Here is a 27381-nt window from a genome sequence, read left to right on the forward strand (position 1 = left end):
TCAGGGGAGGAGGGGGTCCACATCATGAGTTTCTCTCCTTTTATGCCCATAGCAGCCAGTGATGCAGAGGTTTTCTTTACAGCAGAACATGGTGCGTTGTCATGATGAAGATGATCTTGTTAGGGAAAGCACGGCTCCTCATTTTGTAGAATAGAAGACAGTGGTCAGTCAGAAACTCCACATATTTTTCAGAGGTCATTTTCACACCTTCAGGGATCCTAAAAGGGCCTAAAGGGGCCGACCAGCTCTCTCCCCATGATTCTGGCCCAAAACATAACTCCGCCCCCTCCTTACTGACGTCACAGCCTTGTTGGGACATTGTGGCCATTCACCAACTATCCACTACTCCATTGATTTGACCATCCAGGGTTACACGGCGCTCGTCAGTGAACAAGACTGTTTGAAAATGAGTCCTCATGTATTTATGAGCCACTGCAGCCATTTCTGTTCATAAACATTCAATTAACCGTTTAGGGGAGGCCCGGATAGAAGGTTTATGCACAACTGCTGCCTCTGGAGGGTCCTACACCTTGATGATCGGGGGACTCCAGAGGCACCAGCAGCTTCAAATACCTGTATGCTGCTTTGTAGCATCTGTTCTCTTAATCTGATGTGTTTGTCTGTGTGTGCTCTGAATCATCCACAAATCTCTTATCAGTATGATGATTATGTTTAATCTTTCATACCTAGACCAAGGCATTCAACACTTTCACGCTTTTCATCAGCAGAGAGACCCTTTTTCTTTCCCATATTGCTTGAAAATGATGATCTGCATAATAAAGTGGAACACCCTTTTTCAGTAGTTTTTCCCTTAACTGGGCTTAACCTGAAAACTAATCATCCCAGGTCTCTGAGATTAATGTCAGTGATTCATAGAGCCCCAAGACACAATACCATGCATGAGTTTCATTATTATTGTTTTTTTTTTTTAACCTTTTTGACACAAAAATCCAATTTGCATAATAATTTGGAACGCAGTGTAGACCTTGAGCTGGGCTTGGTCAGGACCACCTAGTTGAAGGATTAGCCCATAATGTGTGAAAAGTTAAAACCATAATTGCAGGACTATCTGACCAAAAAATAATATATTTATTATTATGCACATCTTGGGTAATGACTTTATTGATTTTAATTAGAGTATGAACGTTAAAGTGGTGTCCGCTGGTTTTCTAAACAGGGGAAGCCCATGATATTATACCTAAGCATTGAGGCAGCAGGGGAAAAGTACATAGCACACTCTCAAGACTTTAAAGGTGCATTATGCAACTTTTTAAGTAGACCCGAAAGTTAACATTAGTCCTCATTTCACCCCAACCCTCAAATCAATGGATCCTGGAGCGTAATAGAGGCCACTGTGATGGAAAACAAAGGCGTCATGCAAACCGCACATAGTGTAGCTGCTGCGTCACTGAAAGGTCAAATACGCTCATCATTATTCGATTTATCGCAAAGCCCTATGATCGCGTCTTCTACACAGGTAAAATACGGTTTGTATAATGCAGCAAATGAACATTGTGGAGTTGACATGTTAAAATGATGAAAATGCTAAAAGAGATGGGTCACTATTACTAACGAGTATAACATGATGCTATGATGTCTCAGTCGGCCATGGTCATTGCTAATTAAAAGTGGACAAACAGAAAGGAACAGTAATGAACTCTCGTCAGGTGATTAATGTTCGGAGAAGGGCTGGTCTGATTGGCCGTAAGTTCAATATCTTCAAAAGAGCTGTTTTTTTTATATCTAGAAAGAAGGCATACTAGACGTCTCTTGTGTTATGACCAACATCAGTAATATACAATCAAGTAGTCATAGTGTTTGCCTGATTGGCGTGCTTAGCTTTGTTGTTGGCTGTGTACACATATTAAACAATGATGTGTAAATGATACATGAGCAAAAGATTAGTTGTACAACATTGATCATTGTATCAGTCTTGAATAAATTGCTTTCAAAGAAAAAAAAAATGTGCAAGTGCTGGCAACGCTGCATGTCTTAAGCTCCCACAGATGGAGAGACTGTGTGGGTGGACACTTGTGTGACACCACAATCACAAAATCATTCTGGCAGCGCTCCGGTCCCCTCTTCTCTGTCAGAGCGAGCATGCTGCAGCGGTGAAGGACATGTCTTGTCTCAGGTTCAACTTTCTTCACAGAGATCATAACAAGAACATAATACAGTAAATAAAAGGGACGCACTCCCTCCTCACTCATACTGCAATAGCCTTTGTTACATCAAGCCAGGTAATAGTCGGGACTTGGGATTTACTGTGACATGACGGGGCAGTAATTGGAGCCAGGACAAATGGAAATTTATGCCAGCCACTTCGTACAGGGCAATATTAAATGTCAATCAAAGTGGTATTTTTTGCACTTTGCAGATTTCAGTGGCACACACATATGATTTACTATTTGAATTGAAGGTGTCTTTTATTAACAGCCATGTAAAAGCAGTTTTCTATAAATTCTTTAGATTTACTTATAGTTTTAACCGCATCTAACATCTTACCTTCTCACCTACTATCGGATGTATTTTGAAAATGAAAATACTGGGTGTTCTATTTTCTGTTTTATCCCATGTTTCTATAGAAGCTTAAGTTATAAGGGACATTACGTTATGGCCTTGGGAATGTCTTTGCACTCACACTATGCAATATATATGCCGTGCTGTTGACACATGGCTATTGCTCAGCCTGTTTCCGCGCCGAACAGATCCAGCCGTCTGGTTCCAGCGCAAACCATCGAGCACTTTACAAATGATGCCCAGGCTGTTACCAAGGATACCGGTTCGTTTGAGCATGAGATCCGCTCGAGTCCGCGCGATGATCCTCTCCAGCTCCTCTTGTTTTCCCCCTCTTTACTCGTGCCTCCACTGCCGCGCTTTCATCTCTTTTCCCTCTCACTGAGCAGGAAAACAGATGAAGAAATAAACCGTAAAGAGACTTCATCGGTAGTTTGCTGTGATGTGTGTGATAAAGGGGAGAGGGGGGCGGATACGAACAGCAAGACATTCAGTAGGCTATAGGATTTTAGAATAGCACAAATGTTAGGGTCAGATTTTGAAATTAAAGAAAAATCAAGATTCACTTAATGCATGTTTTAAGCACACAGAGGGACATCAGCCTTTGAGAGAAGAATAAACTAATATAAGAATGACATACTATATTTCAAGTTAGTTCTGAACTAATGGGTCAGCAGGTTTCATATATGATGCATGCACAGTTGATTGTTTTGTTGTTTGAAAAGAATGCTGTAGTTTAGTCAAATTTTATGTTAGTGCAACAAACAAAAGCCACAGTTGGTCTGTACAATGATACAAAAGGACAATAGTGAATTGTCTTCAGGCCAAATAACAATGGGCATTCTGAATAAATATGACATTAGTCTGCCCTCGCACAGGGCACAGGGCCTATGATGGAGCGTAACCCCTCTACCAAATTATTGCAGCTTTCGCAAGTGGCCAATTTCAACAGTTAAAATTGAGATGTAGAACAAAATCTTTTTAATCATGCTCTGAGAGTTGAAAATACCATAGTTACCAAATCGTGGTGCTTTGTTTTTCCTCTCCAATTGGGAAATATTTTTCTGAGCACTTATGCCCGTGAGGGCTCTTTCAGGATTTCATTTTAGCCTTACAAGGAAAAGTGCAAAAATAAATTGTATGCATTTATTCATCGCAGACTGATGCTTATTTATTTGTATTTGTTTGTGCTTGATTTGTCCCAGTAACAAAATATCTATTGTAAAAGAGTACTCTGTATAACTTGATATTTTTACCTTGTAGGTGCTTAATCCGATGGGCTTTGATGCATTTGGGCTGCCGGCAGAAAATGCAGCTATCGAGAGAGGGCTCGATCCTGAGGACTGGACCAGGAAGTATGTTAATAAACAACAAATCCTATTTTCTGCTACTAATTGGGCCTTTCTGTTTTCATAGGAATATTGTGTCTATGCGGGAGCAACTGGACAGCCTTGGACTCTGCTTCAACTGGGATCGGGTAAGAACATTTACAAAACATATAAACACAAACCTCATTTTTAGGGCTTGCCAGTTGCCATTGTGGTCAGTCTTTTTCTGAATGTTTCTAGTCATTTATAGCAAGCACAAATAAGGTTATTGTTCAAGATTTTTTACATATAGGAAAAGGTTTGTTTTTTCTAAATATGAGGCCAGTTATCTTCTATAAAATTGGTCATCCACTAAGAATTTATATAGTTTCAAATTGAGTCTAATGTAGATGTCTTTTGGATTGTGTCTTTTTATTCAAAGCATAAGTTCCTACAGCATAAATCCAGTCATCCAAAGCTACAGATTGTCTACAGTTCATATAAATGTGTTCCAAGTCAAAGAGAAAACATGCCAGCATTTGACTTTTTGTAATATTGTGTTTTCCATTTGTTTGTTTCCCATTGCAGGAAGTGACTACTTGCCTCCCAGACTACTATATGTGGACCCAGTATCTTTTTGTGAAGCTGTTTGAAGCAGGCCTGGCCTATCAGAAAGAGGTACAGTTTGCACGTTCGATCTTCAATGGAACAATGTGTGCCCCGAATGACCGGAGCATCGGAGCTCGTTCTGACTGAGATGAAAGAGATCGATTGATTTAAGCCTTTTAATATTGTGCAGTGAAATCTAGTGACCTTTTTACTTTGTACTGGAAATGTTTCTAGTATCTGACAAAATTAAAATGTTCTGATGAAACATCTATTTTTCCTCCTGACTGTGTTGCGTAATGTTGGAATTGAATTTAGATTGCACTTTATTACTATTATTATGTCCCACCCAGCAGGCTTTTTGCGTTAAGACAGTACAGTAGGAAAGGGGGGTGAGAGGAGGTGAAGGGAGGTTGTCAGCATATTGTCAAGCCTGGAGTTGTCCTTACAACTCTAATTAGTCCAGACTACTCTACATTATGTTGCTGCCTAAGCTAATGTGCTGTAGAAACTTAACACTGTGCCTCCTATAATCACATTTAAGGAAATACATCTTTGACATCCTGCATTCTAGATTGGATGAGAGAAGCTTTTTGCCAGCCTTTTGTCTGTAAAAGCGTGCTTTGCAGTAGATCGATATATTGTGTTATTATCTTCATTTATGAAATGTTCAGGCGGTGGTGAACTGGGACCCTGTAGACCAAACGGTCCTGGCCGATGAGCAGGTGGATGAAAATGGCCGCTCCTGGAGGTCTGGAGCTGTGGTGGAGCAAAAACTGCTCACACAGTGGTTCATCAAAACCACCAACTACGCCAAGGTCTGTACATGCGTTCTTTTGTACATACATGTGTGTGATAAGAATTGTGAATAGTTTTCCAAATGCAAGCTAAAATGAGCCGAGCAGTAGGGCTCTGTGATAGTAATCATGGCTAACACTTCAGTAGCAGCAGCTGCAGCTACCGCGCCTTTCTGGTTGTGCAATCAGACCCCTGGAGACTGTCATTTGTAGGTTTCAACAAGCGCCGAGAGAGAGAAAAGAGAATCGCGGAGAGGGGGGAGGCAGGAGTAATGGTGCTAGGTGCTGGCCAATCTGATGAGAAAACTTCTCTGTTCAAAGGTGAACGAGCTGGCATGAGGGTAAGCACCTGCTTAACCCAAGGCTGTCACGAACATGACATTTCTGTCGTGAATATTGGTTTAATTTGTTTTCCAACTTGCTCGATTATATTATGAGTGATTGCTGTTGTACCTTTTCCAGTTTCCAACTCTGGCTTGCTTTTATACCAAGTGGGTGGAAGTAAAAAGCTGAAAACTAATATTCATTATGTGGCAACAGGAGAATAATGACTTCCATGAGAATATTGCATTTAAATAAGCACACTGTAAAATTGAAGTTAGAAGCTTGGAGACTGTTTGATTCAGTAGCAGATTCATGTCCATATTCCAGAGTAGTTCCATTACTCTGAGTGACCACTGATGATCATAAATGGAGAGGTTTTTGCCCATTTAGTCACTGATATTATCACCATCCACTTCTTGTTGAAATTGAGTTATGGTCAGCCCTCGGCTTCTTGTCGCCGCAGCTTTTCCAAATGCGCCTGTTTGTTCAGATCAGAGGTGTGAGTGGAGGAGGAATCTGCCTGCTGCGACAATGTGTTCTTGCATTTCTAATTTTTGTCGTCAAACAGCGACGTGCAAAGGAAGGGGAAGGTGTAAAAGAGCCGAAGGAGAGACAGATGGAGAGTAGAGGGGACAAAAGACTCTGAATGAAAGTACTGTAATTGGACTGTGATTTCTCGCCTGCGCATTGCCTGTTTGGTGTACTTCACCCTGCTATGGTAAATTAAGTACAGATGGGATTTTCTCAGCAATAATTCATTTCTATGTGGGTTTAGTGTTGCATTGATTTGTTTTCATGAATTACCACTACATAGACTAATGCACATGATACTAAGATGGATTTAAAGACACTCAGGCTCATGTACTGCTAAAAAGTGCAACTAAATTACATCAAATGAAAAATGATGCATTAGAGAGCTATGGCATTGACTTGTATAAAAAACACTTTTTTTTCTGTAGAGGCTTCTGTACATTACCATCAAAGAGTAAACAGATAACCTTAAAACACATTATTGACAGAGGCTGAATAGAGGAACGGACTGTGCAGTTTAGACAGAGCTTCTATCTCGAGTGTCCAGTGTGTCTTGTCTCCACACAATATACAAACATCCACAATCTTCAAGTTTCCATGGAGACTACCGTCCTTGTGGTGCCCTACATAGCCTACTACATCTTTTTGCCAAGAAAGGGAGAAACTTTACTTTCAAAATGCAATTATCTCAGACAGTGGAGCTCTCTTGCACATTCAAAACGCCAGCTCACACCCCGATACACATATGTCACGAGGCTTCTCTAAGCTTTAATACTTTCTGCTCACTCAAAGAGGCCTGAGAGTGTTTGTTTAATATTTAATAACATCTTGGAGCATTTTCTAGTTACACGTTATTTTAAAGGTGAACTTGACCTTTTATTGACCCAGCGGCTTTTGCTTTCCATCACTGTGGCTCCAGGATCAATTGTTTTTAGAGTTTCTCGTAGGTTGTCACTGCTGATTGACCCTTTCACCTGAAAACCTGCAAAATAAAGGGCCATACAGCCAGTGGGTCATAAAAACTCATTTACGAACAAATACCAATTTTATCTTCCCGATAAAAAGTTCCATAATGCACTTTAATTTATAAGTTGCCCAAAATAGCCCAAATAAGACAATGAATAGGATCTTCAAGAATACTGGACTTTACTGAATGTTTCATGTTTACAGTTTATCCACTGTTTGTTCGCCGTGTTTTGTGATGCAGTTTAGTAAGCCGACAAGGAGTAATAGGTTGTGACGGAATAAAAGGGAATCGAGAACTTACAACATTTCTGGCCTAGACCCAGCTGTGGCTTTTTGGCCTCCTCCTAGTTAATATGCATAGCTTTCTTTAATCATGCGAATAACTATTGAGGGAGAGGAGCCGGAAAGGGAGGCAGTGGACTCTTGAATGTGCTGCATTTGTCAGGAAAATGGGGCAAAAAAAGGTCATGAGTTCTATGTGGGCTATATAATGTTTCAAGGTCAATTATTGTACATTATCAATGCACAATGCAGCTTATAAGACTGGAGTCCTTCCCACCTCGTGCTTGAGAGTCATGCCCGGAGACCTCCACGTTTTCCCATTTTTTGTTTCCTGTAGCGTTTCTTGTGACGCCTCCACTGTGCTACAGGTGTGGGGGGTGTTATGGAAAAAAAATGTGCTTTAGTTTGGTCTAAGCAGAATACAAACTGGACAGAAGGTTATACATACAGACTGTATAAGGTCATACGATCAGAGTGGACCAATGGTGTAACAAGTAGTCTTAAACTGTGGAGATGCACAAACACAGCAGACACATAAGGCGCCATGGACAAGGACATCTCCATCGATTAGAAATGATGTAATGTAGAAGGAACAAATGAAGTAATGCTCACTGGATGTAGGTCACTGTATGTAATGGACAAATGCCCAGAAACACATGTGACATGATGAGAGGAATAAACAGTTAATCCAGATTTCTGTAATGAGGGCTCTTGATGCCTCTTCAGTGTGGATTTGTAGAAATGCTGGTCAAAGAGCTGTTTGGTTCCTTTAAAAAAGCTGTTTCCTTCATTGTTGGTAAGAGACTCAACAGTCCATTCAAAGTAATGTGACTGACTTAAAAGAGAGCAGCCAAATGACATAAATGATAAAGAAAAATGGACATAACATAGAAAGCATTGACATTGATTTTCGAAAAATGTGTGAAATGTCTTTGTTTTTTATTAGCCTTTACCAAAACAAAGACTACTCTTCCTGAGGTTCATTCTCTTTATACAAATATTACAAAGTTAAAGCATTATTTATACAACAACACAGTCAATTCAATATTCGAGGTAAGACATAAGAAAACAGCAAGTCAAGTGCATTACAATTAGCAGAGCAACATTAAGTCAGGTTAAATTTTTGACTGATTGCTTTCCTGAGGCAGCATATTCCAGTGTGAGATGGCTCGGTATATAAATGTACTTTTTAGTGCATTAGATCTTGGCAGAGGCAAAGTAAAAGTAGCATTAGAGGCTCGCCTTGTGTTAAAGCCATGTCTGTTACAGGTGGGCTGCAGTTTGGAGAACAGGCTAAAGGGTTTGTGTAAAGTCTAGATTTTATGCAAAGGCGACACAGTTACAGACCGATCTGTCCTTGACTTTCATCCATGACAGTTTTTGATGCATTGCATTAACATTTGTTCGAAAAGGACAACCCGGGGCAGGTCTAGTAGCCTGAGTCTGAGCTATCAGGAGTTTGTCGAGGTGTTTTTTTTGCAGCACTCGACCACACAGCGGGACAATAGCCCAAGAGACATAGAACTAAAGACTGTAATATGAGTTTTTTGGTTTCTATTGTTGTTGTAGCATGTTATTGACCTGGTCCAAGGTAGAGGCAGAAACGTATATACTAGTTGTATATACAGTCATACAGGTCTTACGTAAAGCAGACAACATATCATTTACATAAACACGGTAAAGAAAAGGACCTATAGGCAACTGCCCTGTGGGATTCCGCAGGTTAGGGCTATAGTGTCTGAAAGGGAACCACTGAAGGAAATGCATTGTGTTCTGTCCAAGAAACTGGTGAAATAAATTTGTATTACCAGATATTTAATGTGACATGCATGTTGATCTTCAGATAACATTTTGTTTTCTTCTTCGTTGTCAGTCTCTGTTGGATGCCCTGGCAGATCTTCCCGAGTGGTATGGGGTCAAATCCATGCAGGCCAACTGGATCGGGGAATGCACCGGCTGCAATTTTGATTTCAAGCTGAAGGTGATTGTCACACATTTAGTTTTCATCAGATCACTTTAAGATTTGTTTTTCCTAAAATGTGGCATAATTTTGCTCTTGGGATGTTGATTTACTCCCTTGGTACTTGCTGATTGCTTCTTGTCTGTTTATTGATATGAGCCCCTGCATTTTACAGTAAATAGCCTCACAAATATTGGAATGGCACTTTACCCTCATTAGTTCAGTGGGTAATTAGTGCTTGCTGAATTTGTGACAAGCCACATCTAAAGTCCTTGAAATTCTAAGCTGGATAGATTTAAAGGCTCCCATCAATCTTTTAGGTCTTTCTGTTGCTCTCTTTCCACCCAAAGAGACGCTGCCTTTAACCGAACCAATGTTTTTATATGGAACCATTACAGATAATAACTTCACAGTGTCTGCCCCGGCCTTGTATGTGTGAGCCCATTACTTGGGGTCAAAAGAGGGTTACATCTGTATTGTGTATCAAATTGTTACATAGCTATTTCTCTAAATTGCATATCGAAGACCAATGTCAGATCAGCTTGGGCTAACTCCCCAGCAGGATTGTAAATGTTTTTATGAGGCACCATTTGTCATTCACATTGATACCTGAAGAGGGCGCTCCTTGTCAGTTGTCAGTTTACTACCTGAGGACCTAAGAAGCCGAATTGGGTCGCGAAATTCCAAAAGGTTGTTTTCATTAAGAATTGTTGATTTTCCCAGTTGAATGGGGAGGAGACCGGGGAGAGCCTGTCTGCCTACTGCTCCTCCCCTGAAGCCGTGTTTGGAGCTGCATACCTGGCCATCCTGCCCTCCCACAGACTGCTGCATGGGTCCAGCTCTGTTCGCTCTGCACTGGAAAAAGCCCATCGTCCTGGCAAAGGTGAGTAGAGTTTATTTTGCCTAAGTAAAAATACACAGCGTGACCAAAAACAAGTCGCTACCTTGGGCAGTGCATGTAGCTCAGATGGTAGAATTGATCTCACAACCGCAGGTGTCGATTGTCGTGTCAATGGCACAGATTGGCAGCCTAACGAACTGTTTGTTCTGTCTGTGTCTACCCCAGGGCAGCAGTGGCCATAATTGTAGTGTACCGCATAAGGACTGAATAAATAATGCAATGCAAAGCGAAAAACGGTATATAAAAGTAGTTATTATCATTATCATTATTATTATTATGCATAACTTGTGTGTGGAGTCTGTGTGGAGTTTGCATGTTCTCCCCGGTTTCCCCGACCACTACAAACATGTACAATCGGCCAGGGTGAATGAGGTTGCGTTTGAGTGTTGAGTGGCGTACGATTGATGGAAATTATCCCATGGCTACAATCCGGTGTGGCATGCTCTATTGTTAAAGGAACAGGCCACCATTTTTCCATCCTGAGATATGTTCTGACCTGAGATTAGACGAGTTGATGCTTTGTGCGTGCACTCAGTCACGTAAAAACACCGAACATGTTGTTATCATTTTGCCTCTCCTCCTCTTCTCCTATGGACCCAAACGGGGGGTGAAGTTAGACGCGACCAAGCTCTTCCACGTTTTCCCTCTTTAAATACGATTACGTTTTTTACATGATCGAAATATAGTCACACAAAATTAAATATGTCGATTTTCTAAGCGGATAAAAAGGGGGGTACTTAGCCTTTTGTCCATAGTGTCCACTGTTTTACCTTGAGTGTGTATTGTGTGCTTATGTGGTGTGTCTCTGGGGAGGTGGGTGGGGGGAGTGTGAATGCGACGATGTGTCTGTATTTTTGGAAGGATGAAGGGTGTGAGAGAATGTTTTTAAATCTGTAAAGCACTTTGTGTTACATGACATGTATGAAAAGTGCTATACAAATAAAATTGATTTGATTTGATTTGACTATATTGTAAGGCTAAATAACACCTTAGAAGCACTTTGACTTTACTGCGCGGACGTCGGTGGCCTATTCCTAACGAGCAGGTCCTGTGGTGAGTTTTGATAAAGATTTACACCTTGTCTATCAGGAAAGTTTATTTGCAGATCACAAACACACTTTAATGTAAGTGCCTCGCAAATAAGGATAAAGCAGGATTAATTAAAAGTAAAATGAATGTTATAAAGAAAATAAAGCATTAGAATCAGCATAAGAATCAGTGTAAAATTTAAAAATGAGTGAGAGTGCTGATAAAATGCTTGCTTAACAGAACAATGCTGCTAAACTGAACTATTATTGTCTGAATTTCAACATTATCAGGGGACACAGACTCAGACAGACAGTTCCACATTTTAGTTGCATGAAACTGAAACAGCCTCCCTCTGGGCACCAGACGGGAGACCACTCCCTGAGGCTCTCAAAGGCAGAGATGGTTCATATAGCAGAATATGTCTTAGATGTACTTTGGCACTGCCCATGGGGAGACTTGTGGCAGAACTGCTTTAAACTCTATTCTTTGAGTGATAGGAAGCCACTGAGAGGCCTGAGCACTGGACTAATAAGGTGCTAGTTTTACTAGTAGTCTAACCTGTTGGAGACAAATACGTGGATAAGTCTCTCAAAGTCTAGTCCAGACACTTTCTTTGATACTGGAAATGTTTTTAGTTTGTAAAACCCTGCGGACTAATATATAAGGTCCATTATTAACCCTACATCTCTAACCTGGTTTTTAGATTTTGATAATATCTATTATGTGTTTGAACACATGCACTGCTGTTTGTCAGTGTAATGTTAATTGGGATTCCCCTATGGTCGATTGTTGATGATGAACAGCAGGGCCAACGGGACGATCTTTCAGGTGTGTTTTTGACCTTCCTCTCCTCCCCAGACTCCCTCACTGATGTCACCGCCTACAGCCTGTTCACTGGTCAGGACTTGCCCCTCGTCATCTCAAATAAAGATGCTTTCGATGGCTACCTCGATGCTGTAATTGGTGAGTTGTTTCCTAAACACAAGGCAATTTACAGTGCTTACACTACATAACATACACATACACTACCACACTGCATTACAAGGGGCTGACAGATTTATTGTGTTAATTTTAAACTGCTACTGGTCTTCAACCCGATGATTAGATTTACTTATATGAAATACCTCTGTTTTATTTCACTTTATGTTATATTATCTTATAGGTAATGGCCAGCAGTGTTATGAAATTTAACAAGTTTAAAATGCATCGGGCCTCTAGAAGTGTTTTAGACCAGAACTCGTCATTTTATCAATAATGATGAATCAAGATGAATTTTATTACATGGCTCACATACACTCCATTACATGTTTTACTTTTCTGCTTACTCAGAATTGTCCTCCATCTGAAGTGACAGTATTTTCCATATTGTGCCTTGCTCTTTAATGAATCCGTTTGCGCTCAGCCACACGGTGATGCAGTGGTGAGTAGCCATGTGTATTAGACAGCCTGCACATGCTACCGCAGGGACCTTTAACAAGCTGAAGCGTTGCAGGTTGATGGCCATGGTTTCCGCTTGTTCCCATGGGCTCCAAATGTCCTGAGCAGATGGTAACGGACCACGTGTGTCCCTCTTGTTTGTTTACGCTGTGTCTTTTAGGAATTCCAGACAGCAGTGAAGAAGATTTGTGTTCTGCCCGAGCGCTAAACCTGAAGTGGTCGTCAGTTCTCAAAAGTAATCAAGATGGGACACAAACGTTGATTAATTCTGCAGAGGTTTGCACTCTTTCATTAATACTATGTACTGTTAGCCCGGCTTATGTGTCTCAAATAACTGTATCACTCAGAGCAAACTTTATAACCAGCGTTTGGTGCAGGGGTTAGTTTGCTTTGTAGTGACAGGCAGGCCATTTTTTTTTCTCTTTTCATTATCAAAATATGCCTAGCTTCCCCACTGTGCTCCCTCTCCATCGTAATTTTGTAGTAGAGTGATGGCGGTTCTTTCAAGTTTATAGATTTCTGTTGTGTACAATTGTTTTCATCAAAATCATCTAGCTTGTTACTGTATTTGAAGTTTTCAGGTCTCAGCAGAACTGAGGCTTTCGACTCCATTACCCAGAAGGCCAGAGAGCTTAAAGTGGGTGGTCATCTAACAAGCTCCAAGCTCAGGGACTGGCTCATATCAAGACAGCGATACTGGGGAACACCTATTCCTGTGGTGCATTGTGGATCTTGTGGTCCTGTGGCTGTTCCTGTCACAGAGCTACCAGTTACTCTGCCAAAAATGATGTCATTATCAGGAAAAGGGGCATCACCGCTGGAGTCTGCTCACGACTGGGTCAACTGCAAATGTCCAAGGTGAAGGAACTTAAGATTTTTATATTTCATTTTACTATCATGACGAGCATGTTACATTAGCAGATTGGAAGGGCACTCATTTTCTGATTATTACTTTGTTCTTATGAGGTTATGCAATGAGCAGCATTTGTCACAGCACAAACCTGATGCTGAGATGATGATGGCAGTTACATAATCCCGCTGTGCCTCTATAGGCAAATTTGCAGTGCACAGTGCACCTTGAAAAAGCCTAATTAATTACACACACACAGCCTACACAGTCATGTGTCTGAGAATGATGGAGAACACCGAGTGCCTCCTTAGGCGCAGTCTCCAGGGTCTTTGCTGATGAGGGAATTCCTCTCTGAATAAAAGTAATCACTATCGCTGCACCATGTTGATTAAAACAATGGCCTCGTCAGAGGCAGATGGCAGGAGTCATCAGATTAATCATCAAAATCATTCTTTTTACTACGCAACTATCATTCCTTCTCTGAGCAGTGATTGATGGCTTTAATTGTGAAGACACTGTTATCTGTCGTCTGTCCCTCTTCCATTGTTAAGTGTTGGTGGAAATATGTTCTCACTCGTGGATTATGTTCAATTAAATTTTTACTGAACCCAAGTGACTAGCATGAAGAAAGATGCAACAAACATGATTTTATCTGTCCTTGAAAAAGCCATTTCCTGTATCCTCATCTAGTCTCTGACCCTCTGTACCAGTGTCAAATAACCTGCCAAGTGAAGTCTGCCTCAGAACAGACTGGCAGTGTCTGCAAGGTGCATGTGAGTAGATGCTGTTCCACAAATTGACTGATAACAAGTCTCCAGCAGACGTGCTCATCACAAGCAGTCCAGTGCTTGTGATGAGCAAATGGAGAGTTATTTTCCACGGGACAAGGGCCCATACAGAGTGGGCAGCTGCTTCTTTTTTCCCATCTGTTTGAGAGCCTTTTGGCTCTTTCCGGGTGGTACCAGAAACGGCAAAGGGGTTCAAGTTGATGCAGATTTATGAAGCTAGCTTTTCAGTTCTGTAGTACAGGAGAAGAAAAGTTCTTCATCATTCATTGAATCAATTAAGCCTCCACTATTGTCTTGGGAATTTATGGGTAGAATTTTAGGCATTTGTTATTTTCTTTTTCCTCACACTTGTTATGTAATTTCATGGTAGTTTGGTGAAACAAAGGGCTTTCCGTCAATGGCTGAGGTTTTTGTGATATGAAATAACACCTGGCTCCAAATATTAACCTTGCTACACCTTATCCTTGTTGCTAAGCAACCTCCTTTCCTTACTTCATCAACACTGCCTTATTACAGGGGGATATGATGGGTGGTCAAGAGGCTTTTTGGTTTCACTGTTATTTTAGAGCAAGTGAGACGGGGCTTGAACTATTATTATTTGTGGAAAAAGACATTGCAGATACAATCAACTTTAGTACTTAGGTGTGAGTTATCACGGTTGTAGAGTATGACGTACATATTGAAGTGTTTTTTCTGTGACAACAGAAATTCCAGCTGTAAAACTGTAAAACTTTCAAGTAACTGCATATTTCATTGGCCACTCAAACTATTCAGTTTGTCTTGTTAAAACTTGATCACATGTTCTGAATGTCTATTAAGGCATGTTGTTAAATGTGTCCTTGTGCCTATGAAAGTGGGGCTTGCAGACCAGCTTCACAAACCATGATTGGCTCGGACGTAAAGGGGGCATGAGCTGTTTCTTTCCAACACAAACACAAGCATCAGTCTGCCAGCGTGTTCCCTGTTAGCTCAGCCTGTTAGCCGGGGCACAGAGGGAAAGCTTTGGTGCCAGCCTGGCTTCAGCTGTGTGCTCTGCAGGGACATGACCCTTCCAGCCAGATGGAGATCAACAACTGTCTCACAAAGTCAAAAATTCATCACAAACCCACAGGCCCTTTCCAGACACTAAATGTGACCATTCTTACAGTTGTAGTTTCTCAATGTTGCTTTGCTATTTCACAGATGTAATGGACCAGCGAGGAGGGAGACTGACACCATGGACACATTTGTGGATTCTGCCTGGTATTACTTCAGATACACAGACCCTCGAAACACACAGAGGTACTGAATTATTCTAAATATTAGACACACATTGACATGATAATAATCTCTTGGGGACACACACTGCTCTTCTCTTTGTCCCTTCAAAAATACAACCTTAGTAAAAACTCTTCCAATCCCCGATTATGGCGGCATGGCTGTCTCCTACTGGGATACCAATGATACTGTAAGCCCTGTTAGAGATTAATTTTCCCTTGCCCTGACCTGACCATAATTCTGCTTTGAAAAGAGGAAGGAAGCTTTACCCTTCACTCTTGTAGCCGAGCAGATTATTACACAACAGGGAAAGTAATTACTCTTTTTGTGCGGTACAGGTGGCCCGCTGAGATGCCCTGGCCCCTACTAAATGGCTTCAATTATTTTCAGCTTTTACAGTTTGTAACTTTATCCCCCTCATTCCATATTTCCTGCAAGAAATGGGCCACAGAATGGGAGTGATGGAGTGTGTAAGGTGACGGACAGAGATATGATATCAATGTGGTGTGGCCGTAAAAATCATTATTTGGTGAAAACCTGGTTCTGCCCAGCCCTGTCTGTGTGTGAGTGTGTGGGTGTGTGGGTGTGTGTGTGAGAGGAGATGACTTTTAAGGCGAGATTCCCTGTCTGTGTATTAGATTTAGCCTGCCCTCTAGAGGTTTTGAGTGGTAACATCACCCAAAATAAAACAAAGTTATAGACATTATTTGAAATCAATGTTTACACAATCTCATGTATTAATTCTATGCAGCAAAACGTATAGCGTATAATTCCCATTGTTTTCCATTTTACAACATGCTCTGTAAGTGCATTTGTTTGTTTATGTGACCTTTTTAATGTACGTAAATGCAAATTTAGAGTTTCCACAGATGAAAACAGCTTTCACATGCGTTGTCATTTTTTCCTAGACCATTTGAGCGCCACCTTGCGGATCACTGGCTGCCTGTGGATGTCTACATCGGAGGGAAGGAGCATGCCGTTATGCACTTGTACTACGCTCGCTTTTTCAGTCATTTCTGCAAGGATCAAGGTTTTGTGACTCATAGGTGAGAAAATTAAGAAAATACAACTTCAAATCTAGTCCAATAATTACTCATGTTCAGCCCATTAAACTGATGAGGCCTTTTGTTTCCAGGGAGCCGTTTCGAAAGCTGCTGGTTCAGGGCCTCATCAAAGGACAGACGTTTAAACAGGCAAAAAGTGGGCAATACTTGAAGAGAGAAGAGATCGACTTCACAGGTATGACGCAATCCGCAGGCTGTCTATGGTACTTATGATGATCTATGAACAGTGTCTAAAAATTGCCACGGTGTTGCATTTTGTCTTTTTATGATTCAAATGCATTCACCTTTACTTTGCTGTGAGCTTGTAGATGCACTACATCTATGTAACTGAAGCCACAGACTTTGAAAGCCAGTCTTTTTTAATCATCCTCACACACACAGATGCTGCCAACTTCTTTCCATTGCCTGGTAACAAGAATTGAGTCTGTTGATCCTTGCATTATCAACTTCGACAAACCGGGTCTTGCGAAAAGCCGACAAATTATTACTTTTTTATGATTTATTCACACAAAATGGTGGTGCTATGTTCCTTTCTTTGTAGGCAAGGAGGCTGTTTCTCTGAGCGGGGATGAGCTTGAGATCACATGGGAGAAAATGAGCAAGTCCAAACATAATGGACTCGATCCCCAAGATGTGGTGCAGCAGTATGGGGTGGACACCCTGAGACTCTATATCCTCTACGCTGCGCCGCCTGAACAGGACATCCTCTGGGACGTGAAGAGTAAGTCGATGTCTTCACTTTGTAGTATTGAGTTGAATGTTAAAATCTTTTATGTCTGATGAAGGGCTGAACTGACATTTGAAACTTTGATGTGCCTTTGTCTTATTGCTGTCTTCAGATCCTGCGCACTTCTCAGATTTTGAGGAAGTGCTCAGCTTTAGGCTCTGTATTAGTTCATGGATGTTAGTAAAAATGAGGAGAAACCTGTGATTTTTGCTTGCTAATCATTTTATTTTTTCACATTCATTTTGTTTCTTACTTTCTTGTGTGACTCTGGTTTCCCATACCACTAAAAACATTTGCAATAGTGTCATGTCTCACCCTGTCCTCCCGGGTAAGTAAGCTGGCCGTTCCTGGTTCAAGCAGTACTAAGTAACTCATGCCCCTAGAGGCCATAAGTGCCACTGCAGGTGTTGTAGCATGTTCCTTTTTTTTACTCATGAATTGTCGGTGAGAGTAAATACTACGCTGACAGAAAAGACAAAGGGAGAGAGGGATATTGTACATCCAATTACACAATGGAGATTATTTTATTCACTCAAACTTGGCTGTAAATACTGTTTAATGGCGCTAGCCTGCAGTTAGCTTTGCCCTGTAGCCTGTTAGCTTCTTCTTCGTGGTTCTGTAGTGTGTATTGTGCCTTGCAATTGTGGTTTTCTGGCCAGAGACACCAGGGGGAGATGAAAGACCCCCCAATCATCCCATTAACATCCCCTTAAAGGATTTATTGAGGAAAACAAGTACTGCTTTTAGTGGAGGGACAAATTAGCTTTTTATTTCATACAAATAGGACCACATATTACAGAAAAAATAACCATAATCCAATTGTTTACCACTGCAAATTCTTCTATAGAATACTGTCCTCAATTTTTGCAATCATATGACATTGTGTGAACCCATAATGTGTGTGTTTTTTTAGGATAAATATCAGCTATGGAGGGTATATTTATCCTGTTTTCCTGTATTCTTGCCTCCTCAGCTGACGCGCTCCCTGGTGTTTTGCGATGGCAGTCCCGTCTGTGGCAGTTAGTAACTAAACTGAGGAGTGCTCGGAGCCTCGGAGATCCCCCAAACCCGTCATTACTAATGAAGAAAGGGCAAACAGAGGCCAGAAAGATTTGGCAAAGCAAGAATTATGCCATTCAAGAGGTGTGTGATTGACAAGCCTGTAAATTTCCCTCGATGATTAGAATTGTGCTTTTTATAAAGACTTTTTATCCGTGTGTCACTGTGGGAGGTCAGGAGGTTATAAACTGTGATATATAAGGGGCGTTTATGATTTGTATTGAAACCATAGATTCCTAACAAGCTCTGGCTGTAGCCCGGCAGTATATAGCAGTCAGGTCAATCCAGTGTTAAACATCCATTGGTAACATGAGCCCCCCAGAAAGGGTAAAAAGAGAGGGCATGGAAATTGATTTTAAATCCACTCTGTCTCCCTTCACACTCTTTAAATAGTCTGCTTTGGCTGCCAGGTTTGATTCTGTCCCTGCGCCGCTCAGGGTCATCTTTTAAAGGGCCACAGGCTGTTTGCCCTAAGCTCTCAAAGCCAGTTCTGTCTTTTGATCTATTTCTCAGAAAAGCCTCGGCCATCGACCCTCTGCTCCCTGGGTCCCTTCCCAAATGGGTTATTTTTACCCCAAGGCGAAACGACTTGTCATCTCCTCTAAAGCATTGTTTATGTTTAGTATAGATTTAGAGACGTTCAAAATTACTCTCTGTCAATAGGCGGTAGAGTGCTTGTCTGAAAACCGTAAGATTGGTGGATTGATTCAACAAGTATCGATTGCTCCTGCTTGTTCATTCTGATGTTGTGTCCTTGGGCAAGACATGTCTTCTCCCTTGGCCAAGTATGAGTGTGGGCTGTGAGTGATGGGTGATGGTGGAGGGCTTGTTGTTTGTTGACAGCCTCGCTCCGCCAATCAACCCCATGGCAGCTGTTTCCAGAACACATTCTCATTTAGAGCCTTGATCAGACATGTTTTCTAAATATAAATCCAAGTTGTTGTTATTACATCATAAATAAGCTTGTCGACACAGGTTTATATCCAAACTCTTTGTCATTTTCACAGGTTACTGCCTACTTCACTGAGGACTTCCTGTTCAATGCTGGTATTTCTCGTTTAATGGGCCTGACCAACACTCTGAGCGTAAGGATCTAGGTGCTTAAATACGTCTTTTCTTTTTTTCTACATTAATGCATTGTGTTTTTGATGGTATTTCAGGATGCATCCATCAGGGTTCTGCAACACAGTGTGGAGTTTGAGGAGGCTCTGGCTGTTCTCATTTTGATGACGGCACCTATGGCCCCTCACCTGGCATCTGAGCTCTGGGCAGGTATAATACAGAACAAAAATAATCTTCATACAAGTGCAGAGAACAATAATATAAGTGCTCGGGCCACACAATTTTGCAATAGTATCTAATGGACATTTTTCTTTTACGATTAAAGAAGAACTAAGTAACTTGTTTACCTTAATAAATCCTTTTCGTAGTCCTTCTGGGGGTAATACAAGTGTTAAAGAGGGGGTATTATGCTTTTTTCAATTCCATAGTCTATATAGTCTATATGGTATATAGTCTACCAGTCTATATCACACTACAATGATGACCAAACCTTCTGTTGGTCTGTAAATGCAGTAAATTAGAATAACTGCCTTGTATAAAATTGCTCTCTCAAAATGGCTGTAGCGAATGTCTTGAAATAGGCCTCTGTCTCTTTAAGTCTGTGGCATCAGTGGGGGGGAGGGGGTCCTGCTGAGGAGCAGTGGTTGGTTACTCGGCTGGTGACGAAAGCTCGGAGGCGTTTCCAGGAGGTGGGGGCGTTCCTAGGAGGACTCAGCAAACCTATCCCTAAAATGGCTGCCATCAGAGTTTTTACAGATTACTCAAAAATATGTGAATGTGCCAAGGCAACACTTCAGGCATGTTTTTAATGAGGGAGTGACATAATAACATGATGTAAAGCTTGAAAAGTCGATTTTGCATAATACCCCCCCTTTAATGGGATGATTGGCAGGTCTTTCATTTCCCCCTGGTGTCTCTGGCCAGAAAACCACCCTTGCAACTTTCCCTGCACCGGGTCGGAGGCACAATACACACTAAAAGTATCACAAACAAGAAGCTAACAGGCTAACGGGCAAAGCTAACTATGGGCTAGCGGCACTTAAACAGTATTTACAGCCAAGTTTGAGTGAAAAAAATTATCCTCATTGTGTAATTGGGTTGTGGCACAATGTACAATTTCCCTTTCTCTGTCAGCGTAGTATTTACTCTCAAAGACATTTAATGAATTTCAAAAAACATGCTGCGACACCTGTAGTGGCACTTATGGCCTCTATGGCGTTACTTAGTTCTGCTTTAAAATCTAGATTTGGTTCACTGTGCTTAATTTGGGTGCATTAAAATTTGTGAAAAGACTTAAATATGCACTACTACATTAATATGCATGTCTTACAGCAAATGCTTGTAGAGGCCTAAACTACAGAGTCAGCAGGTTTTATAGTAGCACTTTATGGATATTTTGCTGTTGACAAAGGACATTGAACAGTCTTTGAAATGTGCAGCTGCATCATTCAAATGACTAGTTTCTTTAATTGGTGTTATTTAGTTACCAGCACTTGTTTTAGTAATTGTAAGATAAGATATTTTGACAGGGTCTACATAATTATGAGTCTGATTTTAAGCACTGCTTTCACTTTGTCTTGTTATGGTCTTCCAGTTTTGTTATTATGAGTAGGACGTTGCTTCAGATCACAGAATAATTGCCAAACTCGCACTAGCTAACGATCACAAGTGATGCAACTTCCTGCAAGGGAACAAGTAAAAACTCCTGTTTCTGTTAAATGTCATTATCAAATCACTGCTATTTTTACAAATCAGATTCTCGTTCTATTGAACAAACCACTGGCAGCTGACTCTTAATCTTAAGAGGAAAACAAACAATACAAAGGAACATCGGCGTCACTTTCCTTGCCCCGTGCTATGACCTTGGACATCCCCTGACTGTCGCTGACACACACGAGTTCAGAACTAACGCCTTTGATAACCTTCGGGTTTGCAAAATAGTCAGCAAATAAAAATAGTATATATGTTCTTTTAATTCTGTCAGGTTCCTTTTTTCACAATTAAATTATATTGTATATTCTTTTTTCAGACAACTTTTTACATTTATGATTTGAATCTATATTTATTGGGTAATCAGTGTAGGATTTTCATTAACATATATATATATATATATATATATTTGAGTGTGAATTGTTTTTGTTCTTTCCACATATTTTTGTTGTTGTTGCTGAATCCCGCGTGGCTTGTGGTTCCCTGATGTCATTGCACATTTCACTCTCGCTTGTTATCTGTAAAATATTCGCAGGATAGAGGAAGTTCACATCCTTCCCCTGTCGCCCCTTTTGGGAGGATCTACAAAGGGGGATTAGAGGGATAACCACATTGTCCCATTGTATGCACTTACTGTACATCATTTTCCTTCTAAAAAGAACTCTCACCGTTCTGCACAGAGTGTCAAAATAAACAATAACACTTCACAATTGACACTCATTTGGCATCTGTTGTCAGGCTGTGACATCGTTGGCATTCCCTACTGTATATCTTTAAAATATAGAAATATGATGAAAAAAATAAAACATTTTGTTTTTCCTCCAGGGGTTTGCCAGATAAAGAACCCGCTGAGTCCGTTACTTCAAAAGGGAGATGTGTTGCAACAGCCTTGGCCCACAGTCGACCCTGAATACTTGAAGATCCCGGACTTTGTGAGGGTGACTGTTCTGGTATGTCTAAGCACACAAGGTGACAAATGCACATCTTTACTGATCGACGTAGGGCATGATAATATTCCTCATTTATAAACTTTAATACTAAATTACTCTTTATTCCAGCTTTTACAGCTGCTTTAGGACACTGTATCATTGCTGTATTGCATTGAAAACCTTGTTCAAGCCTAATTTCTGAGAGGAGTCCTCTGCTGGCATAGGAAGGAGTGAAGCAGCTTGACTAAAGCTAAAAGCAATAGCTGCAAGGTTTGAGCAAGGAACATGATGTAATGAAGTCACTTTTACCCCTTTATAGGGCAAGCGACTACTTTTGGTAATTTCCGCACACTTTACATATGGCCTTCCTGCTGCACATCAGTAAGGTAAAGAAGCATGTAGTCCTCACTCAGCCAATCAGAAGAGATCACCCGACATCACAGATCCCACCTCTGCGGCATTTGACCAATCAGCAGAGACCGGTCGCGCTCCCAGCTTCCTGTTTTCTCTGAAGTCTGAAAAAGACCCAAGTCTGGGTAAATTCATTGTACATTTCTTCACATAACTTGAAAACTAACCATGAAACTCACACATTTCATTGGTGAATAATTGTGCTCAGTGATGATATATGTGTTGGTTTTGGAGGAAGTGGAGTGAAATAAGTAAAATTACAGCATGAAAAAGGCAGGCACCATATTTGATCATACGCCCTGTTCACTTAAACCTAAAGTTAATTAGTTTTGTCCATATTTGGACATGCCCGTTGCACCTATTATTCATACTCACAATATTTTCTTGACAAAAGAACCAATAAACTCTAGGAATATGTTATGTTGCTTAAGTTATTTTTTGTAAAATGTTTAGTACCAGCAACCCCGAGACCTGGAACTTCTTTTTGTATATTTTATGTATAAACCTTTGTATATGTTTACCCCTTAAAGCAGTACTAAGTAACTTGTTTACCTTATTAAATCCTTTTCGCAGTCCCCCTGGGGGTAATACAAGTGTTAATGGGATGATTGAAGGGTCTTTATCTCCCCCTGGTGTAATAGAATCACAAGGAATAAACTAACATGCTAACGGGCAAAGCTAATTGCGGGCTAGCGCCACTTTAAACAGTATTTACAGCCAAGTTTGAGTGAAAAAAAATATTTATATTGTGTAATTGGATGAACAATATCCATCTCTCCCTTCACCTTTTCTCTCAGGGTAGTGTTTACTCTCACGGACAATTAATGAGTTAAAAAATCTTGCTATGACACCTGCAGTTGCACTTATGGCCTTTAAGGGCAAGAGTTACTTAGTACTGCTTTAGGGCAATGAACTTTTTTTTTTTACCAGTTTAGGGCAAGGAACCAAGTATGGTAACTTCACCCACATTGTTTTTCTGCATGATAATGAACAATTCTGAAAAATGTTGCAACAGAAGTGGACTTATGTTATGTCCATGAAGCACTCTAAAGTTGAAATTATTTATTTCAAGGAGTGCCCTAGAAAGGGTTAAGCGTTAAAAAGAACAAGTTCCATTAAGATGTGACATCAGAAGGTAGGAGGCAAGTGATTTGAGCTCTTACAAAGGAGGTGGACTGAATATGCAGGATTAGTCAAATGTGTGAATGAAACGACAGCCAACTTCAGGTATGTTAAAACCGCTAAAATTACACTTTCAAGATCTTATTAGTCACTCTCCCCGCATGTTTAAGCTTCCTTTAACATTTTCATTGAAACCGAAGCTTAGGCCCATCATTACTTTCACAGCCTGTAATTTCCAGCTGAGAGCCTATGATTTGTTTTTGGGAGGCTCATGCCTGACCCTGTGTATGCGCTCAATGACAAGTGCAGGTCAATAATTGGAAAAAGGAACTATTTCTGATTCACTGTTACTTTCTCAGTGTCACTCGTTCTATTTATGTTCCCTTTTGCTCAGCCTCAGCAAATGGTAACTTAGTAACGAAATGCAGTATCGAGTGCGTTTAAAAAAATAATAATAATAATTGTGCTGCCTGATGTGCTATTGGTTAGGGCGCTGTGCACATTCCGGGGAACAGGTCGAGTTCATCCTCAATAATATGCCAAATGTCTCTCTGAACTCGTCACCCTTTCGTCCTTATCTGTCATGTCATAAATCCTATAGGCCTAATGACTTACCTGTTTGTATTAGAATTGAATATGGGACAACCAACTCTTACCTCTTCTTTTTATCTTGGTGCCTCTTCTGAGAGCATAACACTGTCTCATACTTCAATTCACATGATCTGGCAGGAATATAACAACAGTCAGCTGACAGGCTCCTGCTGACGCACAAAACCAGTACTGGCAACAAAACAACATGCAATATAACTACAAATGGCTGTAATCCTCCCACGATTACGACTATCTGCCAGTATGGCCTGAGCATTGGGTGAAGCAAGGGCGTTTTACACAATATTTAAAATAAGGAAATGGAGTGCATTGAAATACAGCAGGGTTTCCGGGGGCATTAAAAAGCATTGAATGAATTGTGTCAAAAAGCATTAAATAGGATTCAAACTGGCATTCAATCAATCAATGAATCTTTATTTATAGAGCGCTTTTCATACACAGGTGCATTGCAAAGTGCTTGACATTTAAAAAGACATTAAAAACATTATCGCCCGTCAAACCCTCCCACCCTCCCAATATATACAGTTATCACAATACACTCACACACCTACACCCCCTACCCTTTACTCTACACTCACACACAGAATCAAAATCAAGTACATAAGGCTGACGACCAAGGTGAGGAAACCCCATCAGAGGAGCCGTCCTCTGATGGGACACAAGGGTCCACATAGGAGGTACGGCAGAGACACCACACCTCCACCTGGGCACCTACAGGACAGCACCCACACAGCCACAGCCAGCCACCGCTCCCGAGGCAGAAGGCTCCTTCAGAGGAAACACAGGAGATTCTAAAAATATAAGAAGCAGTATAAAAAAAGTTTAAAAACAAAGTGAAAACCACTAAGAAACTAGAAATAAATATCAAAATATCAGTAAAACACTTTTTTACTAGATATGTTAACCAAAAATACCAAAATGATGGATATTCAGTCGCCATTTTGACTGGAATTTACCACATTGCTCTAAAGTTGCCCGTTTTGTCCAATTCTCTTTCCTCTCTTTGATGAAATGTTGACTTGCTTCTGCCAGTATAAATCCTGTATACAGGCATACGGCACAACAGAGCGGCGGTTAGCACAAAGTACTTTCTCCCGGTGCCCACGCGGGTTTCTGGTTGCTCTTACCACTAAAAACATGTACAATAGACCACGATGAGTGAGCGTGTCTCTGTGAGTGCGGGAAGAGCGGGCGTGGCATGTGTAGAATTCGAATACGTGTTGGTACATTCACAAACTAGTTAAAGAGACTAGATGCAAGTTGATAATTGTATACTCACTACTGCAGGTTCTGTATTAAAGGAACAGGCCACCGTTTATCTATACTGAGATATGTTCATACCTGAGCTTAGACGGGTTGATGTGTACCTGTCTAGTCTTTGTGCTCGTGGAAGAGCATGGTAGCTTCCAACTTCACCCCCGTTTGGAGCTATAGGAATACATTGGGAGAGGCCAAACGCTAACAACATCTTTGGTCGTTTTGCGTGACTGAGCGCACGCACAAAGACCAGACAGGTACGCACCAACTCGTCTAAGCTCAGGTAAGAACAGATCTCAGTATGGAAAAACGGTGGCCTGTTTCTTTAAGCTCGTGCATGGCAGCACTTCAGACCCGAATTAACACCTTTTTGAGTGACAGTGCAGGATTTTAGAGGCAGTTGTGGTGAATAGCTCTGGGCTCATTCTACACATTAGGACATTGCTGGAGCATGTAGGGGGAGGAAAATACATATTTTTTTTACATTTTTAAATTCTATTTAGTCCCTTTAAGTCATAAAGGTATAGCCAAAAAAATAGAAACCATATGTGTGTTCATGCACTGTCTTGATCAAATAAGCAAACAAACAAAACAAACAAGCATAGAAGATATTATTTCAAAGGAAAAGAACTGAAATAATTAAATTACCCTGAGTAAGACGTGCAGTATAATTGTTCTCATATGCAGTAGTGGAATACGTTGTTGGTTTCCTTCAAACTCCTCTGTTGTGGCTTCCCTCAGCACAGTGTGGTTTGGCCTCACTACCTCTATCCTTTAATCACATGTGATTTTGTCTCAAAAGTAAGGCCTTGGCCACAAACAGCGCACAAACGACTCAAAACATGATCCATAAACATACACAGACAAAAGGCCTTGAACCATACCGATGTTCTCATGTACAAAATGCAACTTACACAAACTCTTAGTTATTGTAGCCTTCCCATAACTACCACAAATATTTTTATAACATACACTGAGGGAGGTGGAGGATAGCATTGTGTGGCTTACTGTGATGCCAGTTGGAAACAGCTCAGACGGATAAAATTAGTAACCTTTATCTTTCTATCTTTGCCTCTGCTCCTTAGGTCAACAATAAGGGCTGTGGGAAAGTGACTGTGCCTGTGCAGGTGTCTAAGGATTTGGAGACAGTCCAGAAGCTGGTCTTGGACAGTGAGCTTGGACAGACTCATCTGAGCAAGCGGAAAGTCAAGAAAGTCTTTCTATCTCCAAGGACAGCACTCATTAACTTCCTTACAGATGAATGACTCTAAGGCGTTCACGACTGCTTTCTTTAGGCGACATGGAGCATCTACAGACGGCCGACTTCACTGCTTTTAGAGCTGCATAATGTTGTCAAAATTCAGTTTACTCCAAATCATTTTGGTTTCACTCTTGAAAGGTACAGTACATTATATTGGAAAACAATCTAATGTCAAAACAAGATATATTTTTAAAGATTAATGTAATGGCAAGAAATCCTGTTGGAAAAACTTCTTTACTGGAGCCAAATGGTGCCTCATTTTTCATTTCTCATTTAGTGTCATGGTATAAGGAATATTCACTATTACCCATCCCTACGCCCTCACCCCATAAAGACTATTGTAACTATGTTTAAAACTATTTATATTTTTAATTAAAAGAAAAATGAATTTATCGTGTAGCTTGTTCTTTTCTTTCTCTCCCAGACTCCACTTTAGATGCCAGTCATTGTTGATATCTCTGTATCCCACTTTTGGCTTCACACCTTCTCCCCACCATATGCCTGTTCGCTTGAGTCATTTCTCCTAATCCGGCTTTATCGTTTTTTTTTTTGTCTCTGGCTTCTGCATTTAGCCACTCAGCGACTCTGATTACACACAACACTAAGTGGCTTCATAAA

The 27381-nt window shown here is 40.8% G+C and overlaps 1 protein-coding gene across 3 annotated transcripts in view; it reads left to right on the forward strand.

Annotated features, from left to right (window-relative positions):
* The window catches only part of lars2 (leucyl-tRNA synthetase 2, mitochondrial), a 49128-nt gene extending 22010 nt beyond the window's left edge, over positions 1 to 27118 (forward strand). For 2 of the 3 annotated variants that reach the window (XM_079561997.1, XM_079561998.1), the window contains exons 4-21: positions 3781 to 3872; positions 3934 to 3994; positions 4413 to 4502; positions 5105 to 5248; positions 9204 to 9311; positions 10014 to 10173; positions 12079 to 12183; positions 12818 to 12933; positions 13232 to 13515; positions 15478 to 15576; positions 16461 to 16598; positions 16688 to 16791; positions 17158 to 17337; positions 18317 to 18486; positions 19410 to 19487; positions 19563 to 19674; positions 22000 to 22124; positions 26588 to 27118. In XM_079561997.1, coding sequence (XP_079418123.1) covers positions 3781 to 3872; positions 3934 to 3994; positions 4413 to 4502; positions 5105 to 5248; positions 9204 to 9311; positions 10014 to 10173; positions 12079 to 12183; positions 12818 to 12933; positions 13232 to 13515; positions 15478 to 15576; positions 16461 to 16598; positions 16688 to 16791; positions 17158 to 17337; positions 18317 to 18486; positions 19410 to 19487; positions 19563 to 19674; positions 22000 to 22124; positions 26588 to 26767 — 2346 coding nt within the window. In that variant the 3' untranslated portion in view covers positions 26768 to 27118. The remainder of the gene's footprint in view (positions 1 to 3780; positions 3873 to 3933; positions 3995 to 4412; positions 4503 to 5104; positions 5249 to 9203; positions 9312 to 10013; positions 10174 to 12078; positions 12184 to 12817; positions 12934 to 13231; positions 13516 to 15477; positions 15577 to 16460; positions 16599 to 16687; positions 16792 to 17157; positions 17338 to 18316; positions 18487 to 19409; positions 19488 to 19562; positions 19675 to 21999; positions 22125 to 26587) is intronic. The other variant, XM_079561996.1, reaches the window with a different exon arrangement.
* Positions 27119 to 27381: the final 263 nt, after the last annotated feature.

Source organism: Gobius niger (assembly GCF_951799975.1).
Source record: "Gobius niger genome assembly, chromosome: 8".
Lineage (NCBI taxonomy): Eukaryota > Metazoa > Chordata > Actinopteri > Gobiiformes > Gobiidae > Gobius > Gobius niger.